The sequence below is a fragment of the Rhinolophus sinicus genome, linkage group LG01 (assembly GCF_036562045.2).
Source record: "Rhinolophus sinicus isolate RSC01 linkage group LG01, ASM3656204v1, whole genome shotgun sequence".
Lineage (NCBI taxonomy): Eukaryota > Metazoa > Chordata > Mammalia > Chiroptera > Rhinolophidae > Rhinolophus > Rhinolophus sinicus.
This window is the reverse complement of record NC_133751.1, coordinates 26,484,450-26,506,647: the sequence shown is the minus strand read 5'-3', so window position 1 is coordinate 26,506,647 and position 22,198 is coordinate 26,484,450. Positions and strand designations below refer to the sequence as shown.

The following is a 22,198-nucleotide window of genomic DNA, read 5'->3' as shown; positions in this document are numbered from 1 at the left end:
GTACCACTTAGCACTTGTTACCACAGATTGGAAACTAATCAGACTTATGGTCATTATAAAATAGGAAGACCCTCAGCAGACTCACTCCAAAATAATGATGGCTGGGTTATAAACTCCCCTTCCAATTAATTTTATTGTTTTAGTTGATAGAATCACAGAAGTGAAATGAACCTGGAAAAAGTGAGCACGGTACCCAACAGGAGGCACAATTCCAATGCGTGCAACTGCTTTAAAAAATAATGAAGATGTAGGATGTTTAGCATTGGCTTAAGGAGTAAATATTGAGGCTGAAAGACATTGACTGGAAAGGTTTTTATTTTTCATACTCAATCAAATCCGTCTGAATGTATTTTATTTCCTACCGTGAGTGGAATAAATTGTGAAGCTAGAATCAATAACTCTTACAATTTTTATTAAATTTCTTCACTCACCTTCCATGGGGGTGTTACTGTCCGGTCGATTTGCAAAGACTACGTCCACATACTCAAGCTGCAGCCTCTGGAGGGAGCCCTTCAATCCTGAGAAGAGAAGCAGGAAAAACCAAAAAAGTCTTAGTCTGGGCACTATGAGAAATAGCTGAAGTATGGTTACCTTTAAGAATTTACTCTCTCTTTTTTAAAAAAGAGCATTGGATTATAAAGGCATTGACTTCAAAAAGGCATTGACTATAATGATGCGTTAACTGATCTTTAAAACCTTTAAAAAATATATGAAAGGCTGATTTTGACCTCAACAAGGAAAACTCTTAGAATTTTCTCAATGATTTTAGCACTCCTATCCCACTGGAAAACACATACTTAGTAATAATCTTGCACAATGACGCATGGGTGGCAATATCCAGAAGCAAAGTTTAGAATAAAAAGCAGACTAAGACTTTCTTCTTGAAAAATGCAAATTAATGTCAGGTATTGAATTACTTAATGGGATGAAGATATATTTATTGTACAACAAAAACAGAAAAATGGTATAAATCAGAAATAAATGACTACCAGCCCTATGTATACATGGGTTTTATTATAGTGGGAATAAAAGAGTTGGCAAATGAAGGCTTTTGTTCCAATTTACTGATTTGAACAAAGTTTGAAGAACCTTAAATATAGCTGAGCTCTACCATTTTTTATTGTTCTCTAATCTTTTGGGGAGAAACAAAAATGCTAGAAGCTATAAAGACCTAAGAGGTAATATAAAGGAGAGAGCGAGAGCTTCAAAAAAATCTGGCACTAATAATCATTTTTTTTAGCCCTAACATTTGGTCACATTTTCATGAGCACTTATAAAAACTTATTTAATTTCAGTGAAATTAATATTTCCTTGAAATAGAATGCATTGTATATAATATTATACAACCAAAAGGATGACAGTTCATGAGTAGTTCTACCTCATTTTCATGAGGCACAGCATTTCCTAATCAGCCAATTTAATTTCTTCAGGAAGACCCGAGGTTTTTCTCTTTTTATTATAGGCATAAAATTAATTGCATGTTAAATGAAGCTCTTATAAATTTAAATTTGGCTCATTTAAATTTGATTTTTCAAACTGGTTTATTGGCCAGCCACAATTATATTTTTGACAGGAAAATGGACGGCTTGACTATAGGTCCGGAAATATTTTTCATTCATTGAGAAAGGATTGTCTGTGGTGGAAGCGTGTTTAAAAGAGCACTGATGAAGAGATGAGGGTAGGTAGGTGTTATAAGGTCTAATGCTTGCTCTTAAAAAACTGTAGTGACTTTCAGCCTCAGGCTATCTCAAGGGCAGCTTGAAATTAAATTTACTTTAAAAAGCACTATGATATGAGCTACTTTTCGGAAACAATTGTGTTTATGGAGGAGGTAAGGGAGGACAGGATAACCGAGCAAACAAGTAATAGGGTGTTACAATTGTGAAAGTTTGGAAATCAGCACGCTGTGTGACCCTACCTGAGTTATTTCACCTTCTTCTGTGACTCAGTTTTCTGATCTGCAGTGGGGATAACAGTACTTACTACCTTTGGAATTGTTGCTCCAGAGAGCAAATAAAATCAATTGTCAAGCACTTTGTAAATGCAACAGTCTATAGAGATAGGATAATTATAATGGTGTGCACATCTGGAAAGGTTCAGAATGAGAAGTGCCAAAGCAAACGCTAGAGATTTTCACCAGAGCCCCTGGTTTTGGAAGGAGGCACTGAGTGACATTCTGGCCCATGCCTGGCACTGGAAGCAATGTCCTCCTTTCTGAGGATGGCCCTCTCCTTCTATGTCGCTTCAAACAGCTCAGTGTGGGCTGAGAGCAGGTAGGAGAAGAAGCTGCGACTGACTTGGCCCTTGTCATGCTGTGTGACCAATCAGTCATCACTTAAATCATTTCCTCTTTCACGCCATAAGCATGTGCTGGATTCCAATTTGATCCTGAAACTGTGCTGGGCTCTGGTGGTATAAAGACGTACGGACACGGTGTTCACCCCCAAGAAGCCAGCAGTGCAGACTGAGAGCATCTATTGGTATAGGGTCATTGATCATGGGAATAATGTGTGCCCCCAAATAACGGCGTGCACTTGCCATAAAGGTCGTTGTAGTTGGTCATTCCTCACCTGTCAATTCTTTCTCTGGGAAGCGGAGACTCAAGTGTCTCCATGTGAGACTATAAGCAATGATATTAGTGATCCACCTGGTCCCTACTCTGTCTTTGCAGTGAAGTAAAAGGAGACTGTGCCCCTAAGAGACATTATCCATTCAGTTTGAAAATCTCAGTCATACCGTCTTGTAATCCGTGGTATGAATTTTGGATTTTACTCTATGTGAGATGGAAAAATATTGGTTGTGGGACTGGGAGGTAAGGAAATGGGAGTTAAGGAGAGAAAACGATATTTCCCTGAAATCTCTGATGGGATAGACTTCCATTTTGAATTGATCACTTGGTGTGCTGAGGAAGACCTGTTGGGGACAAGAGAGAAAGCAGGAGGGAGACCAGTAAGGAGGGTACTGCAGCAGGCCAAGGTTGCACCAAGCTGGTGAGAGGTGTTCAAATTTGGGACGAGTTGCATAAGCAGAAATTAGAGGATGTGCTGATGTGCTGGGTATAGAGAGTGGAGGTAGAGGAACCAAGGCTGACGTTCAGATGTTCGGCCTGGGAAGTGAAGTGAGTGTAAGGTGAGGAAGTCAGGGGAAAAGAAGATTGGTGGTGATGGTGGGAGCCATGATAAGTCTGAGCAGCACATCCAACACCCACACGGGGCCATTGGCAGCTGGGTGGTCCAGTCTGGCATATTCAGGGAGAGGTCTGTGTGCAGGTGAAGCACAGGGTGAGGTCCAGGGTACTAATTCAGGCTTGCCTGAATGACGTCGCCTATGTCTCCGAGCTCCTTTGGGCCTTCATTTCCTCATCTGTCTAAAGATGAAAGGGAGCTAGGTGATCCTTCTGCTTTGACCTTTCCAGGGACTGCAAACCAAATCCTGTCTTTTCCTATTTGGATGCTTTAATCTTGGAGAAATAGCAAAAAATCATAGCAACATAAAGACATGCTCAGTGACTGTCTCCTTGAGAGCCATTTAGGGTTTATCTCCAATAAACAAATTGTCATGTTCTATCTCCACTTAGCAAATGTTTGTTGAGCACTGACTTGGGGCCAGGTATTGTCTTAAGTTTAACTAGACATACAAAAATGCATTAGCCTTGGCTGGTGGGGGGGGGGGGGGCATCCGGACAGCGAATCATAACCCAAGGTGGTAAGTGCTCCAGTGCAGTGTTGCACTTGCTGGAGGCACTTTTGACATTAGCCTGTCCCTTGGCACCCACCCAGGGTCTGTGGGAGTGAATATAGGAGAAGCATGAGAAACGCTCCCTGCCCTTGAGGAATGTCTAGCAATTAACTGGCAATTCCTCAAAAGCCCACAGGATGATAAATTGTGTTGTGCAAAGAAAATAGCTTTCAAGTGACTATAGTAAAAAAAGAAATCTAGCTTCGTTTTTCTTCTAGGTTCTGAAGTTGAACAGGAACTGTATTATTCATAAGGTGAACCTCAAATCAAGTTAAGCCTATTTCACAGGCATCTAAAGAAATCTGCTCACTCAGAGATTAAGCAGATCGCCATAGAGGTGGATCAGGTGTTCAGTGTTGCAGGCTTATTGGGGTAGAAACAGGAAATCAGTAGTTTGGAGATTCTGCAAGGATTCTACTCAAAGATGCTATATCGTCATCTTTTACACCTACCACACATTTGATTTCCTATCTAGCTTGAAAAAAAAATGTTAGCTTAAGTAATGTACATGGTTTCTCTGCATAATTTTCCAGCATCTTCTTGGCAGACTTCTCATTCATGATTTAAGATACACTCGAGACATAAATATATATATATGTATTTGAAGACTGCTCTGTATTAGAATAATATATGTGACTGCATCTGCCATTATGAAACATGGTTATCCTGGTGGGTAATTTTAGTTACTATGAACATGGAACACTAGAAAGGGATTCTGTGCTGAATCCATTTGTTAAACAATTTATACTTCAATTGCAAAATCATCACTTATCTCTTTTTTAAAAAAAGTTCAGATAGGAGGGTTTAACATTTGCTATTCATTAAAAAATTTCAAGCAGAGCTTTCTCAGATGATTTTCTTTTATCTACTTCTGAAACAATGACAGTGGGTTTTTGTTTTGAATCGCATAGCAAAACTATTGTTTACCTGAAAGGCAAACACAGACTTAGACACAGCTTTTGCCTATAAAAGCACACAATTTCCTTATTCTTTCAGTATGACTTGCCAAACCATTTCTGTTTTTCCTGTTAGAGTCTAAGGAAATTTGATCTGCTAAATTTTAACAGAGGCACACATTTGGGCTTAATGAATGTTTGTAAAATGGCGGAATGAATAAATAGAGCTTCAGAGCCTGAGAGGACCTGGGGATTCTAAATGGATATAATAAACCTATTAGTGAAATTTCTACCCCTCCTTGTGAATCTAAGGAGAATGTTATTCCTATCTGGACTTAAGTCAAGGACTTTGGGCTCATTGAAAAGGCCTTTCGTATGAGTTTTCTTCAAAACTATATTATGTACAAGTCAAACTCATTTTTCACTCTATAAACTAACGCAGGTGGCCAAGGTCACTCAGCACACAAGTGGCCTGAACCCTCCATGAACTGGGCTTCTGTCTTATCCTTTAAGAGCAACTCTCAGATTTAATGTGTGTATGAATATACCGTGTTGAATAAAGTCACCTTCATCACAGAACAAGTACCAATGAGGCTCAAGGATAATGACTTATAAATCATTCAAGCTTTATTTTGGGTCTGGAAATCTCATGTGCCCTTTTTTTCCTGCAAAAATCACTCAATTCCCTAATTTTAGCCTGCCCAGAAATATCCTTTTTGCTGACTCTCTTGCACTCATGAACAGTTTTTGTCTTTGGCTGAAACTGTGAACTGAAAAATAACATAATGACATAATAATAACTGATCCTAATTCTTCTTCAATCTCACAAGTTTGGAATTTTGTGTTGAAGTTTGAATCTGGGTCAGTTTGAACTTCAGCTGAACTGGTTTATCTATCCTGAGAGATTAGTTCCTAAGAGAACTCCTGACTTATTTAAAAGGGAGCGAGAATTTAACGTATTTCTATTAAGTTGTATGAGGCTTGAAAAAAACTTCAATTCTCTCTTTAAAAAAAGAAAGAACTCTAAAATTATGCGCACACACTGGTAAATATTAAAGCAATGGAGATTCGTTAGAAAGCACAGCAACACACCTTCTCCATTTTTTTTCTCTTCGATTTTATTTCTTCATTGATTGCCAGTGTGAACAATTTTCTAAATATCTTTTTTAATCAATTAGAGTGAAAATAAAAGAAGCAACACCATTGTTTCAACTTGTTACTACAAGCTGACTTGGGTTTATTTCTATTGACAAACTGTGTGGTAGATGAAAATACTGGGGTAAAGGCTAGAGAAGGATTGGTACCACTTTTGAGAGGCAGGTTGGGTTTGACTTTACAGTGACAAATTGGACACCAAGGCCTGAAGAAACCTTGTTTGGGTGAGGAATCTGGAAGCTTTCTGTAGTGCTAGAATGTGGTTATTTATTGTGGCAGCCTCAGGTGTTACTTACTTAGTAAGGGTGTTCTTATCCATGGAATGGTGACTAGCAGTTGCACTACGAAAAATGATGACGACAAAAGTAAAATGTATCAAGTGCTTATCATGTGACAGACACTGTGCTCAATGTGAATGATCTAATTTCAATCGATGTATAGTATCATCATAAGGCAGGAATATTTATGGCCCATTTTATAGTCAAAGAAATGGAGGCTTAGTGAGGCTAAGTCATTTGCACAAAGTCCCCCAGCTCATACATGACAGAGTTGGAACTTGAACAAATGTTTGTCTGATTTCATAGCCCAAATGCCTACAAATATATTAAAAACCAGTTTGTGAGAAATACCAAACTCAAACAAAGACTATGGAAGTAAATGAATATAATTATTACTGTTAAAAGTGTGTGTGAGTGTGTGTGTGTGTGTGTGTGTGTGTGTACACACAAGATCTGGCTTCAAAAGTCTCCATTTTAAATTAAATGATTGAATACTAAAACTATTTTTTATTCTAGTGCAAGTCTAAGATATTTCAAAGTCATTATCGTTATAGATCAATAAGGAGCTCCAACTCCAAAACTAGGAAGAATGTCTTTAAAAGTAATACTACATTTTAGATTAGATTCATGCGGAGAAAAAATTTCACCATGAAATGACAGCCTAGGAGAAAACATTTGCAACTCATGTCATTGACAAACGGTGAACATCAGTAACATATAAAGAGCGCCTACAAATTAATAAGATCAGGACAAACAACTCAAAAGAAAAATAGCTTAAGAATACGAAGACTTAATTCCCCGAACAAGAAGCACATAATTATGAAAAGCTCAAACCCATTAATAAATAATTGTATAAAAAAAGCAAATAAATAAGATCAGTTCACCCATCAGATAGGTATATTCTTTTTAGAAAGTCATTTTGTGTGAAAATATCCATTATTTTTTGACCTAACAATGTCATTTCCAGTTTCTAATTCATTTATATAAGGATGGTCATTTGTATAATTCTTTAAAGTACTAAAAACAGGAATGACACATAAATCATGTGTGTAAGTGTGTGTGTCTAAATTTATTTTAATTGAGACAAAAAGTAAAGTTTAAGTTCATAGCTATAGCTTAAGTCCATTGGTTCAACACAATATGTTTTTGTGTTTATAAGTAAGCTGTGTAGGTAGATAAGTCAGTGTGACTGTAGGAAAACGTTGGGAACCAGATTGTCAAGTTGTGGAATGAGATGAGGTGAGCAAAGGGAGGACTTTACTTCTTTATCCATTTTTATTTTCAGAGTGGTGTGATTAGAATATATTTTATGCTTTTTGGTAACTTTGGCATTTCATAAGTGAAATTAGTTTTTAAAAGGAGAAAAATCATCTGTGTCAATGATTAATCATGAATCTAAAGTTATAAAATCTTGGATTTTTATGAATTAATTCATGAACTAGTAGAAAGATGTTAGAAACATATGGCAGCCCCTTTTAACATTGTTTCCTTTACTGCAAAAGTGTAAAATTTTTGTAATATACAGACAAGAAATAAATAAATGAAAGTTCCTTACGATTCTCATAACCCTCACAGAGAAATAGGGTTGTAGTACTCTACTATTAATATAATGGTTCTTGCAGACTATTTTATTAGGTTGGTGCAAAAGTAATTGCATTTTTTGTAATTATTTTTAACCTTTTAAACTGCAATTACTTTTTTTTAAAAGATTTTTTTTTTTAATTGGGGAAGGGGTACAGGTCTTTATTGGGGAACAGTGTGTACTTCCAGGACTTTTTTCCAAGTCAAGTGTTGTCCTTTCAATCTTAGGTGTGGACGGTGCTGTTCAGCTTCAAGTTTTGTCCTTTCAGTCTTAGTTGTGGAGGGCGCAGCTCAGCTCCAGGTCCAATTGCCGTTGCTAGTTGCAGGGGGCACAGCCCACCATCCCCTGTGGGAGTCGAACCGGCAACCTGTGGTTGAGAGGTTGCGCTCCAACCAACTGAGCCATCTGGGGGCTCAGCGGCAGCTCAGCTCAAGGTGCCATGTTCAATCTTAGTTGCAGGGGGCGCTGCCCACTATCCCTTGTGGGACTCGAGAAACTGAACTGGCAACCTTGTGGTTGAGAGCCCACTGGCCCATGTGGGAATCGAACCGGCAGCCTTCGGAGTTAGGAGCATGGAGCTCTAACCGCCTGAGCCACCGGGCTGGCCCAACAGTGCAATTACTTTTGCACCAACCTAATATTTCCTCTTTATTTCTAAGCTATGCAAAATTTTGATACCATTGCAAAAGCAATGGCACCATGAATCAATCACCCAGTGGTAATTTTCTACAAGTTTTTTCCTATGCATATATACTTCTTTTTTTTTTAAAGTATGGTTGTCTTAACATAGGTCCACACAAAAACTTGCATACAAATGTCTATAGCAGCATTATTCATAGAATAGTCAAAAAGTGAAAACGACACAAATGCATATCACCTGATGACTAGATGAAATGTGGCAGAGTCATACAATGAAATTTTATTTGGCAAAAAAAAAAAAAAAAGAAATGAAGTACTGACACATGCTACAACGTGGATGAACATTATGCCAAGTGAAAGAAGCTAACCACAAAATATCACATACTGTACGTTCTTATTTATACAGAGTGTCCAGAAAATCTATAGAAGGAAAAGTGGATCAGTGCTTGTTTGGGGCTATGGGAGAGGGTGAGGAGGGGATGGGAAATGGCTACTAGTGGGTACAAGTTTTCTTTCTGGGGTGATGAAAATGTTTTAAAATTAAATTATAGTGATTGCACAACTCTGTAATGACCCTTAGAACCAATTAACTGTACACTTTAAATGGGTAAACTTTTATGGTATATAAATTATATCTCAATAAAACTCTTTAAAAAGTCTTATGGAAGTGTTTTATTAATGTCAGCGTAGCTGTAAATGAGAAGAGTTCTAGAACCTTTGACTTTTTTCTGAGATTCCATTCTTCCCTCTATTATCACTACACTCCCCACACTCAACCCCAGGAGGAAACTTAGTTGACTGTGATTCTTTTCACAGAGAATTTTCCACCCCCCTAAAATGTTTTGAACCTACTCGGTTGATACCTTTTTGGAATCAGCAGCCCACAGATGAAAATAAAATGGAAGCACCAGTACCTACCTTCAATAATATGTTTTCTTGACAACCCTCTTTCCGTTTCAGCTCTAAGAAGAAAAAGAAGCAAATGACTTTGAGTGGAAAAGTACAGAATAATAACGCTAGAACAAATTGCTAATTTCATACCCTGTTCTTTGCAAATTCTGCACCAGTGCAGGCTGAAGAGAAAAGGCTGGTGAGCAACATACTGAGCCCCTTTTCTTTGGAGACTGCAGGAGATGAATTAACCATGACTGTCATCACTCCATAGCAATAACAATTTAGCCATGCACAGCCTGTCCATATATAACTTGACACATGGCTCAACCTTCCCACCTTGTTCTTAACCAATCCCAAGCAAGTTCAAAAACTCAAATTCAAAAAAGGCTTCACTTAAGTTTGTGAGCTTAACTATAAAATTGCCAGGCCGCTGACGTCATTAGCTCTTCTGAGAAAGGAAGCAAATTTGATAGTGCCTTTGACTTTCAAAAGAAATGAACTATTTCCTTTTACAATGTGATCAACCAACTTTTCCTTAAATGATATGCTAAGAAGAGCAACTTTTAACCAGGACTTTTGCCTTTTCAGACCATTCTCAAGCTCTGGCCTATTAGAAAGAATGTGTCCTTGAGTTTAAAGTATCGATGAAATGTTTCTTCAACATTAGTACCTTTGGCAACCTCTTTTTAAAACATACGAGTTTACCATTCGTGATTTTATATCTTTTATAAGTATATCAGATAATAGTGTACATAACACTCTACTACATAATGGTTCTTGTGGATTGTTTTACTTCCTGTGTATTTCTAAATTCTAGGCAAGGTTTTGAGTACCAGTGCAAAAACACCAGGCAATGGCACCGGGAATCAGAGCACAGACAATGTAAGCCTATATTTCTCATAGGTACTATGTTGCTTTATTTTTATATAAACGACAATAGGAATAACCACCTAAATTCCATCTTTCTATCTTCATCATAAACAGGCTCAAAACAGCAATAAAATATGAGTAAATACAGAGGGTGCCAAAAAATGTATACACATTTTAAGAAAGGAAAACTGTATTAAAATTGTAATACTCAATATATACCAATAACAAAAGATGAATACAAGTCACATTTGACTTCTGCAATTACGAGAGGTGCTCAAAGTGGTTACTGTCAGCGTCCAGACACTTCTGATTACGGCAAACTACTGTTTGAGCAACGTTGACCAAAATGTCTACATGTATACATTTTTTTGTCACCCCCAGTGTGTAGGTGTGTACATATGTATACACATATACATTTTAAGGAACTGGCCTCCGATTCTAATTTCATTTTTAACTCTTCCCTATCAATTATTAGCAGATGAATAAGGTGTTGTTTGTATTTGTTTGTTTGTTTGTTTTTTTCTAAGACTCCATGGAAGTCTTTGAGATTTCCTTGAAAAGGTACATGGAATAGCTTGCTATTTTCTTACATGTTTGTCAAAAAGGTCAGACTTCTAAGTCCTGCTGGGTAATGTAAGCACCAGTTCAAACACCAGTAGATCCATCAGAGGCTAATTCACCCTGTAAAATTTGTTCTGCATCCCACACGAGAGAGAGGGCTTCTCTTTCATGAAGCCTGACAGGGAGTGACACAAGTAGCTCTGTGTCCCTCTCCAGTGGGACGCTCCTTTGATGAGCATGTGCAGTGCGCTCTGCAGAAACGATCAGAGACATACACGTTGGGCCAGGTGAGATATTTGTATCTTTGCATTCTGTAGAAATATCCACGTTTGGGCAGATTTGAGTAGCTTTTCTTCTGTGATGCTATGTGCTTATTGTCTTCCCCCCAAATTTGAACTCTATTTTGGAGATGGTTCTAAGGATGAGGATGGTATTTGAAAATTTCCACGAATCACTTAGTAATGAACGACCACATGCTTTGCACTATGTTTCTTTGGGGACATCTTGCTAAACTTGACTCCTGGGCTAACTGCTATTTCCTTCAAGTGAGAAAAAAATAACCTTTCCCTGCAAACCAATTAATCTTAGTACGTTAGATGTAAAATGGTTCCCTAAAAAGATAAAAGCGTGAACTACTACTTGTTTACTGTCAAGAAGGGAAAAGAAAAGGAATTTAACTTACTTTCCACCCCAGTACAGTTTGGTTGTTATGACCAGGCTGGACCTCCTGTATATGGAACAAACAGAGAGAAATATTAAATGAATTGCTGCTTATTATACAGTCATATTATTATTATTATAACACTACAAAGAACTCATTATAGCTTATATTTTAAAAAATTGGTAAAGAGATAAATTTGTTAATTCATGTCACTGAAATGTAAGGACAAAGGGAACTGGTGAATGGGGACTTCAAGTCAGACCCCAGAGAAAGAGGTTGAATGGAAGTGACCTTTACTTGGAGGGGTTGGAGGAGGGGGAGGGCTGTGACAGCAAACAGGTGAGTGGTGGTGGCAAAGGGAAGGTACTCGGTAGGCATAGAGGGTCAGAAAGTAAATGAGAAAGGTACGTGAAAGGACTTAAAGGATGGATTGCTTTAGTAGCTCAAACAAACAGCCACCAATTACCACTTACTTAGCATCTAACTTAACGTTGAACATAAACTTTTCTGGGGTTAAGTCTACCCTCCAAGGACCATGGACCTAGTGATTCTGAGTTGCTACCTCTCCCACCACCACATTTCCAGGCAAGAACTGACTACATGGAAATATAAATGATGAAGTAAATTATAACAGTCAATAAATAGGAATACAATTTCTTTGAGTGTCTTATCAAATGGAAATGTCATTTCAGGAAAACGGTCCTATAATCTTAACTCAAAGTTTTACCACCTTATGCTTAAGGGAACAAAATGTGGAAATCTTGTCAGCAAACTTATTACTTTCTCAAAACCACACCCAAAGGCAGAAAATGCCATTATGGTTGTGGAATAAGAAATATGTCTTGACAATTATAGTTATATAATTTAAAATTGGGAGGCAGGTCTCAGTGTAATATAGTTGCTCCAGGTATGTCATTCAATTGAACTGGTCTAGGAAAAAAAACACATTTGTGATTCAAAAGTTAAGACCAAACTTGGCGAGTATTTGAAACAAGGCATTTAAACTTCCATTAGCTGTCACGGCGATGCCTCAGGGCCCTCAGGTATAAAAGCCTAGTATGATTAATGATAACCAATGGGGAACAGCAGTGACAATTCTGACAACATGGCTGCAACAAGAACAATTTGCAGAAAATGTCAGCAACCCCATCCCACTGAAGTTAATTCCCTGAAAATAATTTGAATCACTGAAATGAAAAGTCTACAGATATATGCATCTGTACATTCCAGAAGGGCTGCTGCACTTTCCAGGTTGATCTATCAACCTCATGAGACCTAGTATAGTAGCAAGGTCTCCTTTAACAATCATTGGCAGAGCTTCAATCGGAGGCTGGATGGGGTAGTATGAAAAATGCATGCAGCCCTTTTGATGATTCAGAGCATTTGTGCCTGCCAAACACCACCGCAGACTTAGTTATTTTTGTAAAGCTGGGCTTTCTGTAAAATGTCCGGCCTTACATGGGTGTGCACACTAACATCTGTGTTCAAATCGCAAGAGTAGACAGCAACCTGGCAAATCATCACTGACCTCACGGAGGCATTTGGAGTGGGTGGAGAATGATAATATGAATGTTTTACTTTGATACAGCACCACCTTCAAAATACTTTTGCATACCGTCTGTCACGTTATCAGCATGACACTTCCTGAACAACTAGGCCGTCCATTTTACAGGTGGGGAAATTGAGACTCAAAGAAGAGAAGTGACTTGTCCTGGACAGCACAGCTAGTGAGTGGTGGCACTGGGACTAGAAGACAAGTATGCTAGTTGAAACTGCTTTTATCGACTCCGTGCTATGACGATATGGTTTATCTTTTCACCAGTCTTCTGGAGGCAGCTGTGAACTGATATCAAAACTCTGTAGCATGATGATAGCTTGAGTTTTTATTTGCAAGACTGAAAGGTAGTTAGTGAAAGATGCATGTTAATCTGCTTTCTTTGGGCTCTGTGAACTATGGAGAGTGGTGGCTAAATGTGCTCTGGGTGTTGAAGGGAGAAGAGCTACTGCACTAACGCGTCCCCTCCTTCCTCAGGTGTACTCTGTCAGCCTACACCTCGCTGCAGATTTCACTGCACCCCTAGTGGACTCGTCTCTGAGGTCTCTGTTATAGGTTGACTTGTGTCCCTCAAAATTTTATGCTAAAGTCCTAACCCCTCAGTACCTCAGAATGTGAGCTGATTTGGAAATAGGGTCATTGCAGATGGAATTAGTCAAATTAAGATGAGGTCGTATTGGAGAGCGGTGAGCCTTTAATCCAATATCAATGTGACTGATGTCTTTATAAGAAAACACAGACACACATGGGGGGAGAACACCATGTGATGACAGAGGTAGAGGTTGAAGTGCTGTATCTGCACCAAGGAACACCAAAGCTCCCACCAGACGCTCAGAAGAGGCAAGGAAGGATTCTACCCAGAGTTTCAGAGGGAATATGGCCCTGTCCAAATCTTGATTCTGGACTTCTGGCCTCCAGAACTGTGAGAGAATAAATTTTTGTTGGTTTAAGCTCCAGTTTGGGGCCCTTTGTCACAGCAGCCCTATGAAATTGATCCAATCCCTATTTGGGAAATGATGGATGGATCAACATATGAGTGGGAAAGTGACTCAGGCAAGGTGGAGGACTGGGGGGGCACATGAATATTTTTCCATATTTAAGGTGAATACAGTTCTCTTGTAACACACTCACAGCCCCTGGAGTTGGGGAGGAAGGGAAGTGGGAAGGAGAAAGGAGGTCACCAAATTTTATTTGTTGACATCTCCATAAATTTCTGGTTTTCTATTTCCACAAGGCCCCTAGTTCCTACCAAACGTTTATCTAAGAGTGAGGAGTAAGCAGCCCTAACACACAGAGCTCTGTATGACCTTTCTAGTTTCCTCTTCCAGAGGGAAATTAAATGCTTAGTGCAGAGGCATAATAAAACCAGTCTTGAGCTATACATTTTGAGAAGGTCCCCTTTTCCTGGACTACATTTTATACAAGCTACCTGGACCTGTGTGGGTACGGAGCTCTTTGCACAGTTGTCTCACTAATACTATTGAACTGTTATTTACTTGGCAACCAGCAGATATTACACTGGAGCAGAAAAGGACCCCAAACTTGTCCAGTGGTCTTTGCCTGATTCTGTGCTCATGTTGGGGAAGAAGTAGCTATCGGGGCCAACATGCATGTGGAATAGAGGGGGATTGCTCTCCACCCCCCAGATGTGATGGCATCCATACCACTGGTTTTGGCTACAGAAGGTGATGGGATGGGACATGACCTCATCAAGGATAACAGATGAAGCGCTTTCTTGAGTCCCCAGATAATAGGGCTGCCGGTTCACAAGAGAGACACTGGCAGATAAGAAAACTTTGGGGTATTTATCTCAAGGGCTTCTTACTTTATCATTTCTTTGCTTTCAGAGTTATTAATAGTGGTGTGTACAGTATACATAATCAACTTCCTGTCAGCTGGCTTCCTTCACCAAATTACCATAAATGGCAGTCAGAAGCCAAGAAAATGTCACTTTCTTTTATGGACGAAGACCTCCTGAACATTCCCCACTTCTCTGCTCAACCCCTTGGTAATTCACTGTGATTAATGACTAGTCAATAACTTTTGAAGCACCAGAAATGAACTGGCTGGTATTTTCAGAACACTGTAAATCATTTCTTTACTAAAAGTTGACCTTATTTTGGAGAACCTTTTTGTCAATTGTCATACAATTTTTATTTTCCCTTCTCTGGTACAAATAATAAGTCTTTTTAAAGGTAAGTAAAGGATTATGGTGAATGCATTACCTCCAGCCTTTCTTCTTGATGATGCTCCCCAGAATCACTTCAGCCCTGCAGGGGGAAACAGATAATGTCTTAGGGTACAGTGTCCTGGAAACGTGGGAGTCAATCCAAAACACCAGAACAATTTCTTGTTTGAATTCTCAGTTTGAATATTCTCTAAATATTCAAAATAGAAGGGGCTCTCCATTCCCACTGTCTCTGCTCATGCCTGCAGAATCCTGCTCCAGAACATTCCAGAAACACCTGCCAAATCCTGACACACTGTCAGGAGACCACCTGAGATCCTGATATTAAGAAACAGTGGAGTCCTTTGGCACTTTGGTGTTTTGAAACCACTGATCCCACATATAAATGTCACGGTTGGCAGTGCCCGATGGGAGTCAAGGTTTTCCTTCTATTTGCAGTGGCTCCCCCTTGGGACCAGGGAGGACAATGAGACCTCAACTGTTTAGATAGAAAATACTGACTCCCAGGAGATCTTGCAGGATAAAATAACCCATGTGTGGGTTTAGATGCCCCAGCGGCCAGGGCTACAGCTGTAGTGGTCCACGGAGAGAATGCTCTGGGTTCCAGTGAGAAGGACTGTCATAGAAACAGGACAAAAGGTCCTTCTTGCCCCAAAGCCTGGGTTGTGGAAAGGTACACTGATGGCATCCCCACTTTCTCTCCCCATCTACCTAGCTCAGCTGGGACTCAAGCTGGAGGAGACTAAAACTGTCTTCTAGGTCCCTCCCAGTAAGACCAACTGTGAGAAGCAGCTGGCCTCTAGAGACTTGTGAATGAGGACATCAACGGAATTAGCACTTGGTCCATTAGTGTCCTATAGATGGGAGTCATTGCTAATCGGTTTTTGTCTTCACTGAACATTCCGTCTTTGTTGGAGTGTATTTAGGAGCCTGGCAATAAGCCATGATGTGCTTAGCTCTGGAGCATGCCCCAAAAAGATATGCACTGAATGTTAGGGTTCTCTTCTTCCTCTCCTCTGTCTCTCTGACAGTTGCCTTTGCAACCTTGCATCTCACGGTGGGAACCTGTCTCAGTTCCACACTGACAATCAACCAGAAATGAGCCGGGACTGATTATCCCTCACAGCAGGAACATAACCAGAACTGTGAGACTCGCTCATCACTCCTCCCTTTGTCAACCTGAGCCCAACTGGGTGCTGAGCAGGACTCAACAAAAGAAGAAAACAGTGAGAAAGGGTAGGATGTTGAAAGGAGCAAAGCCTTATCAATTGTATTTTCTCTCCTTGAACTCAACAGAAAATATCAGGGTTGTGGGCTCTCAACCTCCTTGATGGTCCTTAAACACAACGTGCCCTTGAAAAGGAGGAAACCCACTCAAGGGACGGGCACTTCAACTCGGCAATGGTGAACCTGATTCAGCAGGTCCAGCAGTTTGATCGTAATTCTCACCTGGAAGGTGGGGGTGGGCATTAGGCCTGCAGGTGGTTATGTGTTACAGTCCTGTAAGAAAACTGCAGAGCTGCTCAAGCAGCTGTCCAGCTATTGAGTTCCTTTCAGCTCCTGGAGCTGCCTCCATGTGCACAGTGGGAGGCCCAGGTGTTCCAGTTGTTCTGAAATGTGCTGCTGTGCCTGGACCTGGAGCGCGTGGATCCTGTGGCCTGGCCCTGAGGGCACATGCCCCATGTGTTCTGATGTAGGAGTGAGCCCTGTCCTAGAGCCCATACCTGCTCTCAGGTCAAAGGGAAGGTGGTAGCAAGATGTGACTTCTACAGCACAGGAAGTAAGGCCTCTTTGTAGCCCTCTCTGTCCTCAGAGTGGAGTCTCAAATGCCCTCTTTTAAAAGATATTAGATTTCTTGGCATCGTTGGGGACCCGTCTTTTAATCTGTGATCTACCTATAGTGCCACATGGAGGGACAAGTCTGTAAACAGGAAAAGCAGGCCCTGCTTCCCTGCAGAGTGGACAGCCAGTTTCCCTCAGGGGCTGAGGAACTATGAGATGTCGTTATAAAATAACGAGATTAGCTTTGGAACAACCACACTGTAGTGTGTTCATTTATTTGCTCACTCGTATATCTGACTAACACTGACTGATTTCCACTGCTACCAGTCTGGTCCCAGCCACCTCTTACCCTTTCGTAGACCATGGCAATTGCTCCCAGTCCATTCATCATGCAGGGACCAGAGGTGGGAAGGTTTGGGTGGGCAGAGGGGGCTGGAGATGGTCAATATCCCTAGTCCTGGTGATGGCGGTAGGGGGGGAGAAAAGCAGTGCCATCCACATGTGTGGGAGGGGCAGACCCTTCTCACCAGCAGGTCAGCAATGTTTTGGGCAGGGTCTCTTGGTTCTACAGATGCCACTTCAGGGCTACAAATAGGTACTGACTTACTTTCCCGCGGCGTAGACCTCGGCAGTATCAAAGAGATTAACTCCACTTTCGTAGGCGATTGTCATGAGCCGCTCAGCAACCTGCAAAGGAGGCGAAGGTCAGTCAGAAAAGCCAAATGCTTTCCAAACATTGGAAGTGACTTTGAATCCTCTCATGGTCTTTGAGAACACTGAAATTCCACTAAGCACCCTTGCTTTTCTCAGTTGTAGTAAAGAAAGAAACAAGAAGCTTCAAGCAGCGTGTATAGGGTAACCATTCTTCCCCTGAGACATCTACCTGGGTGCTACGGGCTTGCCAGTGGTCAGGAGTGCAGTGAGGTGAACAGATTTGTTTCTCACTCTGCTTGGAAGATCAGGCTTGACAACAACTCTCTAACAAAGAGGATAATTTGTACTGTGACCGACTTCATTTCTCTTCTCCTTTGTCCAAGCCAATAGGTTGTGGTACCTGGGGGACTCGTGACCGAAAAGTTTGTGCCTGTTTTCCTCAAGGCTTAGCAGACTGTACTAATGAATCAATGGTTAGACAGAGCCGTGACTGTTGTAACTCCTGTCACCCATGTCTCAACAAAACCTCAGACATCATCACAGTGGCCAGCAGCCAAATCGACAGGGAAAGGAAGGAGGGAGGCTCTGGCTCACCAGGGATCCAGCTCCCTAATGTCAGCCTGAAAATAGCTCTCCAGGCTCCTTGTTCCTTCCTTTGTTCTGCTGAAGGCCAGTGGCAAGTGTGACAGAAGAGTGTTGGTGGGGATAGCTGTAAACAACAGCCTGAGAGATAGCTATAGAGGAATAGCCATAAACAACAGTGGAGAGGGGACATTTTCATTTTGCTGATGGACTTATTAATCAACAGAGAAATTATATACCTCACAAATAATTAAAATTGATTTTTCCATTATGGTTTTGACTGTGGGCTAAAGTTGCTTCATCAGCGTATCCAAGATCAACTATTTTCTTGTTTTTAAAGTTGGCTGTTCAAGAAAATCGTTAGGCTAGCAAAATGGAGATCCTGCAAATCCTTTAGAAAAGTAGCAGCAAAAATGTTATGACTGCTTTTAATTTGGTACTATTATGACATTTATCCTGAGTAGAGATTAAAAGTTAAGATAAGGATAGTCTTTCCCACTATGAATGTCCTGTGTTTGAGAAATTATTGTGCTTGTATTGTACATTATTCTTGTGGTACGTCACATGATGTACTGGTGGATTATTACTGGGAAATGTGCATAATAAATTTTATATAGAAAGAAGTTTTAAGATAAGATGGAGAATCCTGCATGGATAGTTGGATGAAATGATTGCTGAGATGTTTCCCAACCATAGAATTTGAAGACCTCAACACAGAATAATAAAATCACTGAATTAAGTTAGAAGACCGACTTCTGGCCTTGAATGTACCAGTTACTAGATAAATGAACTTGGGCAAGTCATTTGAACTCTCTGTATTTCAGTTTCTTCATCTGCAAAACGAGGATGATTCTGTTCAGATCTCCCGTGGAGCCTGCAGGCCCAGAGGAAGCTGACCTCCCTTGCCTTTCCCTGGCCTTCCCATTCTAATTGCGGCCCAGAATTCCTGCAGCTCTCCTACTACCTGAGGATGGAGTCAATACACAAAGGCATACAAGGAATACAGGGCCAAGAGAATCACTGGGAAATGGAGTGGGGGGCCACTGGCTGAGTCAACCCCGAAGCTTGCTCCACTTCTACACTTCTAGTGTGAAAGTCAAAATAACTTATTTCCTAATGGGTTAAGGCAATTTGAGTTCCTAGTTACGTGCAATTGAAGGAACCCTAACTACCTTACAGATGAGAACATGTAAATAAAACTCTGAAAATTAAATGCCTTGTAAGATGATAACACACCATTTTCTAGAAACGTATGAGTAACATCTATCACGGTTTTTTGCTGAAGCCAAATCATCTTTGGGAGGCACCTCATGGTGTTATCTAGTTTCATGTTTGAATCCTTTTGATAATATCCCTGGCAAGTGGCTATTCCATCTATGGTGGAACTGTCCGAGTAATGGGGACAGCACCACCTCCTGAGGCTGCACTGATGATTGCATCACCCAGCACATTACTGTGTGGTCATTCCTGGATCCCATAATTGTCCTTGCTTTGTGCTGAGCTCATCTGAAGGCAAAGTGGGAAAATCTGCGGAGGTAAATGTGTAGCGATTGCCCCTCATTTTTGCCATGAGCTTAAGCAATTCACCCACTGGTGTGACTGGTCTGCTGCGTCTCCCTTCCTTCTCGTGACTGGCATTCTCTCCACAGGGACCTGGAGGACGTCACAGGTGCTCTCTGGAAGGACAGTTAGCTATTTGTCTGGTCTGCATCTGAGCTGAGAGCGGTTGCAGCCATTCATGAGATACATGTGGTTGAGATTTTAGAACCATAATTTTGAAAGGATTTGTTTCAGAGCCCAGCCCTTCACACTCTGACGTGGGCAACCTGGGCTTATTGCAGCAGAGTGGCCAACACTGTAAAGGGGAAAGCAAAGATGAAGGGGAAAGTGACACGCTTACAGCTGGCCACTCTGCTGCAAAAGGGAAGCGCCATACCTGGCAGTAGACGGTTATGCACGTACTGGGTATAGTGGATTATTAACTTTAGACCTCCTTCCTTCCTTCCTTGTTACCTATTTTGTATATAAGTCTGTGGTCATTGCTCTGATGCCTGTGGTCTTGCCTCTGTGCCGCCTCCATACGCCCTACCTGATGCCCGTCAGAGGGCCCTATAGTGGACTCTGTGATGGCCACCCAGATTCTCCTTCAGAACTGAAGGACTTATTCCCATAGCTGCTAGGAATGCTGACATCAGATGGACTTCAGCTATCAGCGCTTTCTGGAAATTGCACTTGGCTAAAGAGAGTTGCCAAGCCCAATCTTAGACCTGCTTCCCAAGGCAGCCTCCATCCAATGACTGGCAAGGGATATAAATGCTCAGTCCTCTTGCCCCAACTTGGGACAACCCTGCAGGCCATTTCAGCTTCAGAGCTCCCCATGGGGTCAGCTGAGGTCATTGTTGAGATGGCCAAATGGCTCAGTTTCTCTGTCTGCCCAATTCTGCCTCCCTCCCTGCCCTGTGTTGATCCTGAGAGCACTTCCTAACAGTGCTCTGCATGCTACTCTCCAGCTCAGAGTCTGTTTCTCAAGGAATCCCCCAGGTGATGACACTCTCTCTAGAGTAACCTGTGCCCAATACTGGGAACAGGCATTCAGACAGATAATAATATGCAGATAAGACTCCTCCTCCAGCATCTATTAAATAATGCGGATGACGTTGGGAGCTGTGGAAAAGACCCCTGGCGCCCCCAGGGTTCTGCTTAGGAATGATAGTAAGAACTACCTTTACAGAGGGCTTGCTGTGGCGGGGTACCGGTCTGAGCCCCTTCTAGGCATCATCTTATGCATCTAGACCAGGACCCCTCTGAGTTGGGGCTATCATCTGCATTTTACTGGCAACTGTTAATACGGGATGTAAACGTTAGTTAATCTAGTCAGTGGCAAAGTGGGCTGCATCCCACTGAGTGTGTCCATTCAGATATAGCATCAGTGGTGCTGCAGGCAGGCAAGGAAGGATCGGGGGTCTGGAGGGCATTGGAGCCTGAGCTCATTATGCCATGTAGATACCCCTTAGGGCAATGGTAAGAATGTCACCTTGGTAAGCATTGTTCTGAATGTGTAAACAAAGATTTAAAGGAATTTTATGTTAAATATGATTATTACAGCTGCCATTTATCGAGTGTCTACTACCTACTAGTCAAAAGGCTATATAAATGTCTGATATGCACGACATGCTTAATCCTTTCTACAGACCTTCAAGGTCTACATTATCACCCATTTCACAAAGGAGGAACTGAGACTCATGGAACTTGGATTAACTTGCCCAAGCCGGGTGACCAACTGTCCTGGTTTGCCCAGGACTGAGAAGTCCCAGGCTAAAATGTGAAAGTCCATGCAAACTGGGACCAGTTGGTCACTCTAGGTGAAGCTAAAGCAAACAACAGCAATAAAATATTTTCATAAAGTGATTGTTAATTCCAAACTGGTTCCTTCTCTATCTATTCAGCCTGCACATATAATGCATTGACAGCCTCAGGATTAATAGTCCAAATGTGAAAAATATAAGAAGCAAAAGAAAACTGAAAACAATCTTTGAGTCAATCTTGACCGTTTCCTGTGATTAAAACATTATCTGTGTAAGATGCCAGGATCCCAGGAAGAATACCTCTACCATATAGCTCTCTTTGTATTTTCTTTGATCAGCATAATGGAAAGAAAAAGTAACTTACCTCATCTGAAATTTGACCTCCAAATGTCACCCATGTTCCTAGAAAAGAATAAATATTTGCACGTTACTTATAATCATTTTTCTAATATTGTACACAATGAGAGGACACACTTTTTCTTATGACAAGACCACTTCAATTGGTTGTTCCTGAAGGCACCTGGATGAGGGGCACTGAAATACAGCCCACCCCCGTCTTTTCACTAAGCGGTCTAGCAACATCTGCATCCCCCTGAAGGGAGGGATGCCCTTTCTTCATTGAAAGGCACCATATATGCTAAGAGCAGCCCTGTCTTACACAATGCTTTTTCTTCTGATATAGAACGATGAATATTAGTGTGAAAGGGCAGTGCTACCATGCCCACTCTGGCTATACACCCATTCTTACTCTCACTTAGATAAGAAGCCACCAGTTCTGAAAGTGAAGGTAAGACCTTGGGTTATGGTTCTTCCCTTCTTTGTCTCCAACAAGGGACTCTGTTTTGTATTCCCAGGTAT

The 22,198-nt window shown here is 41.1% G+C and overlaps 1 protein-coding gene across 3 annotated transcripts in view; it reads right to left on the bottom strand.

Moving 5' to 3' along the window:
• The window catches only part of KCNAB1 (potassium voltage-gated channel subfamily A regulatory beta subunit 1), a 365,847-nt gene that overhangs the window by 57,936 nt on the left and 285,713 nt on the right, over positions 1 to 22,198 (bottom strand). For all 3 annotated transcript variants that reach the window (XM_019731967.2, XM_019731968.2, XM_019731969.2), the window contains exons 3-8: positions 21,705 to 21,742; positions 17,407 to 17,486; positions 15,055 to 15,099; positions 11,296 to 11,340; positions 9,207 to 9,250; positions 432 to 518 (exon numbers count right to left, since the gene is read on the bottom strand). In XM_019731967.2, coding sequence (XP_019587526.1) covers positions 432 to 518; positions 9,207 to 9,250; positions 11,296 to 11,340; positions 15,055 to 15,099; positions 17,407 to 17,486; positions 21,705 to 21,742 — 339 coding nt within the window. The remainder of the gene's footprint in view (positions 1 to 431; positions 519 to 9,206; positions 9,251 to 11,295; positions 11,341 to 15,054; positions 15,100 to 17,406; positions 17,487 to 21,704; positions 21,743 to 22,198) is intronic.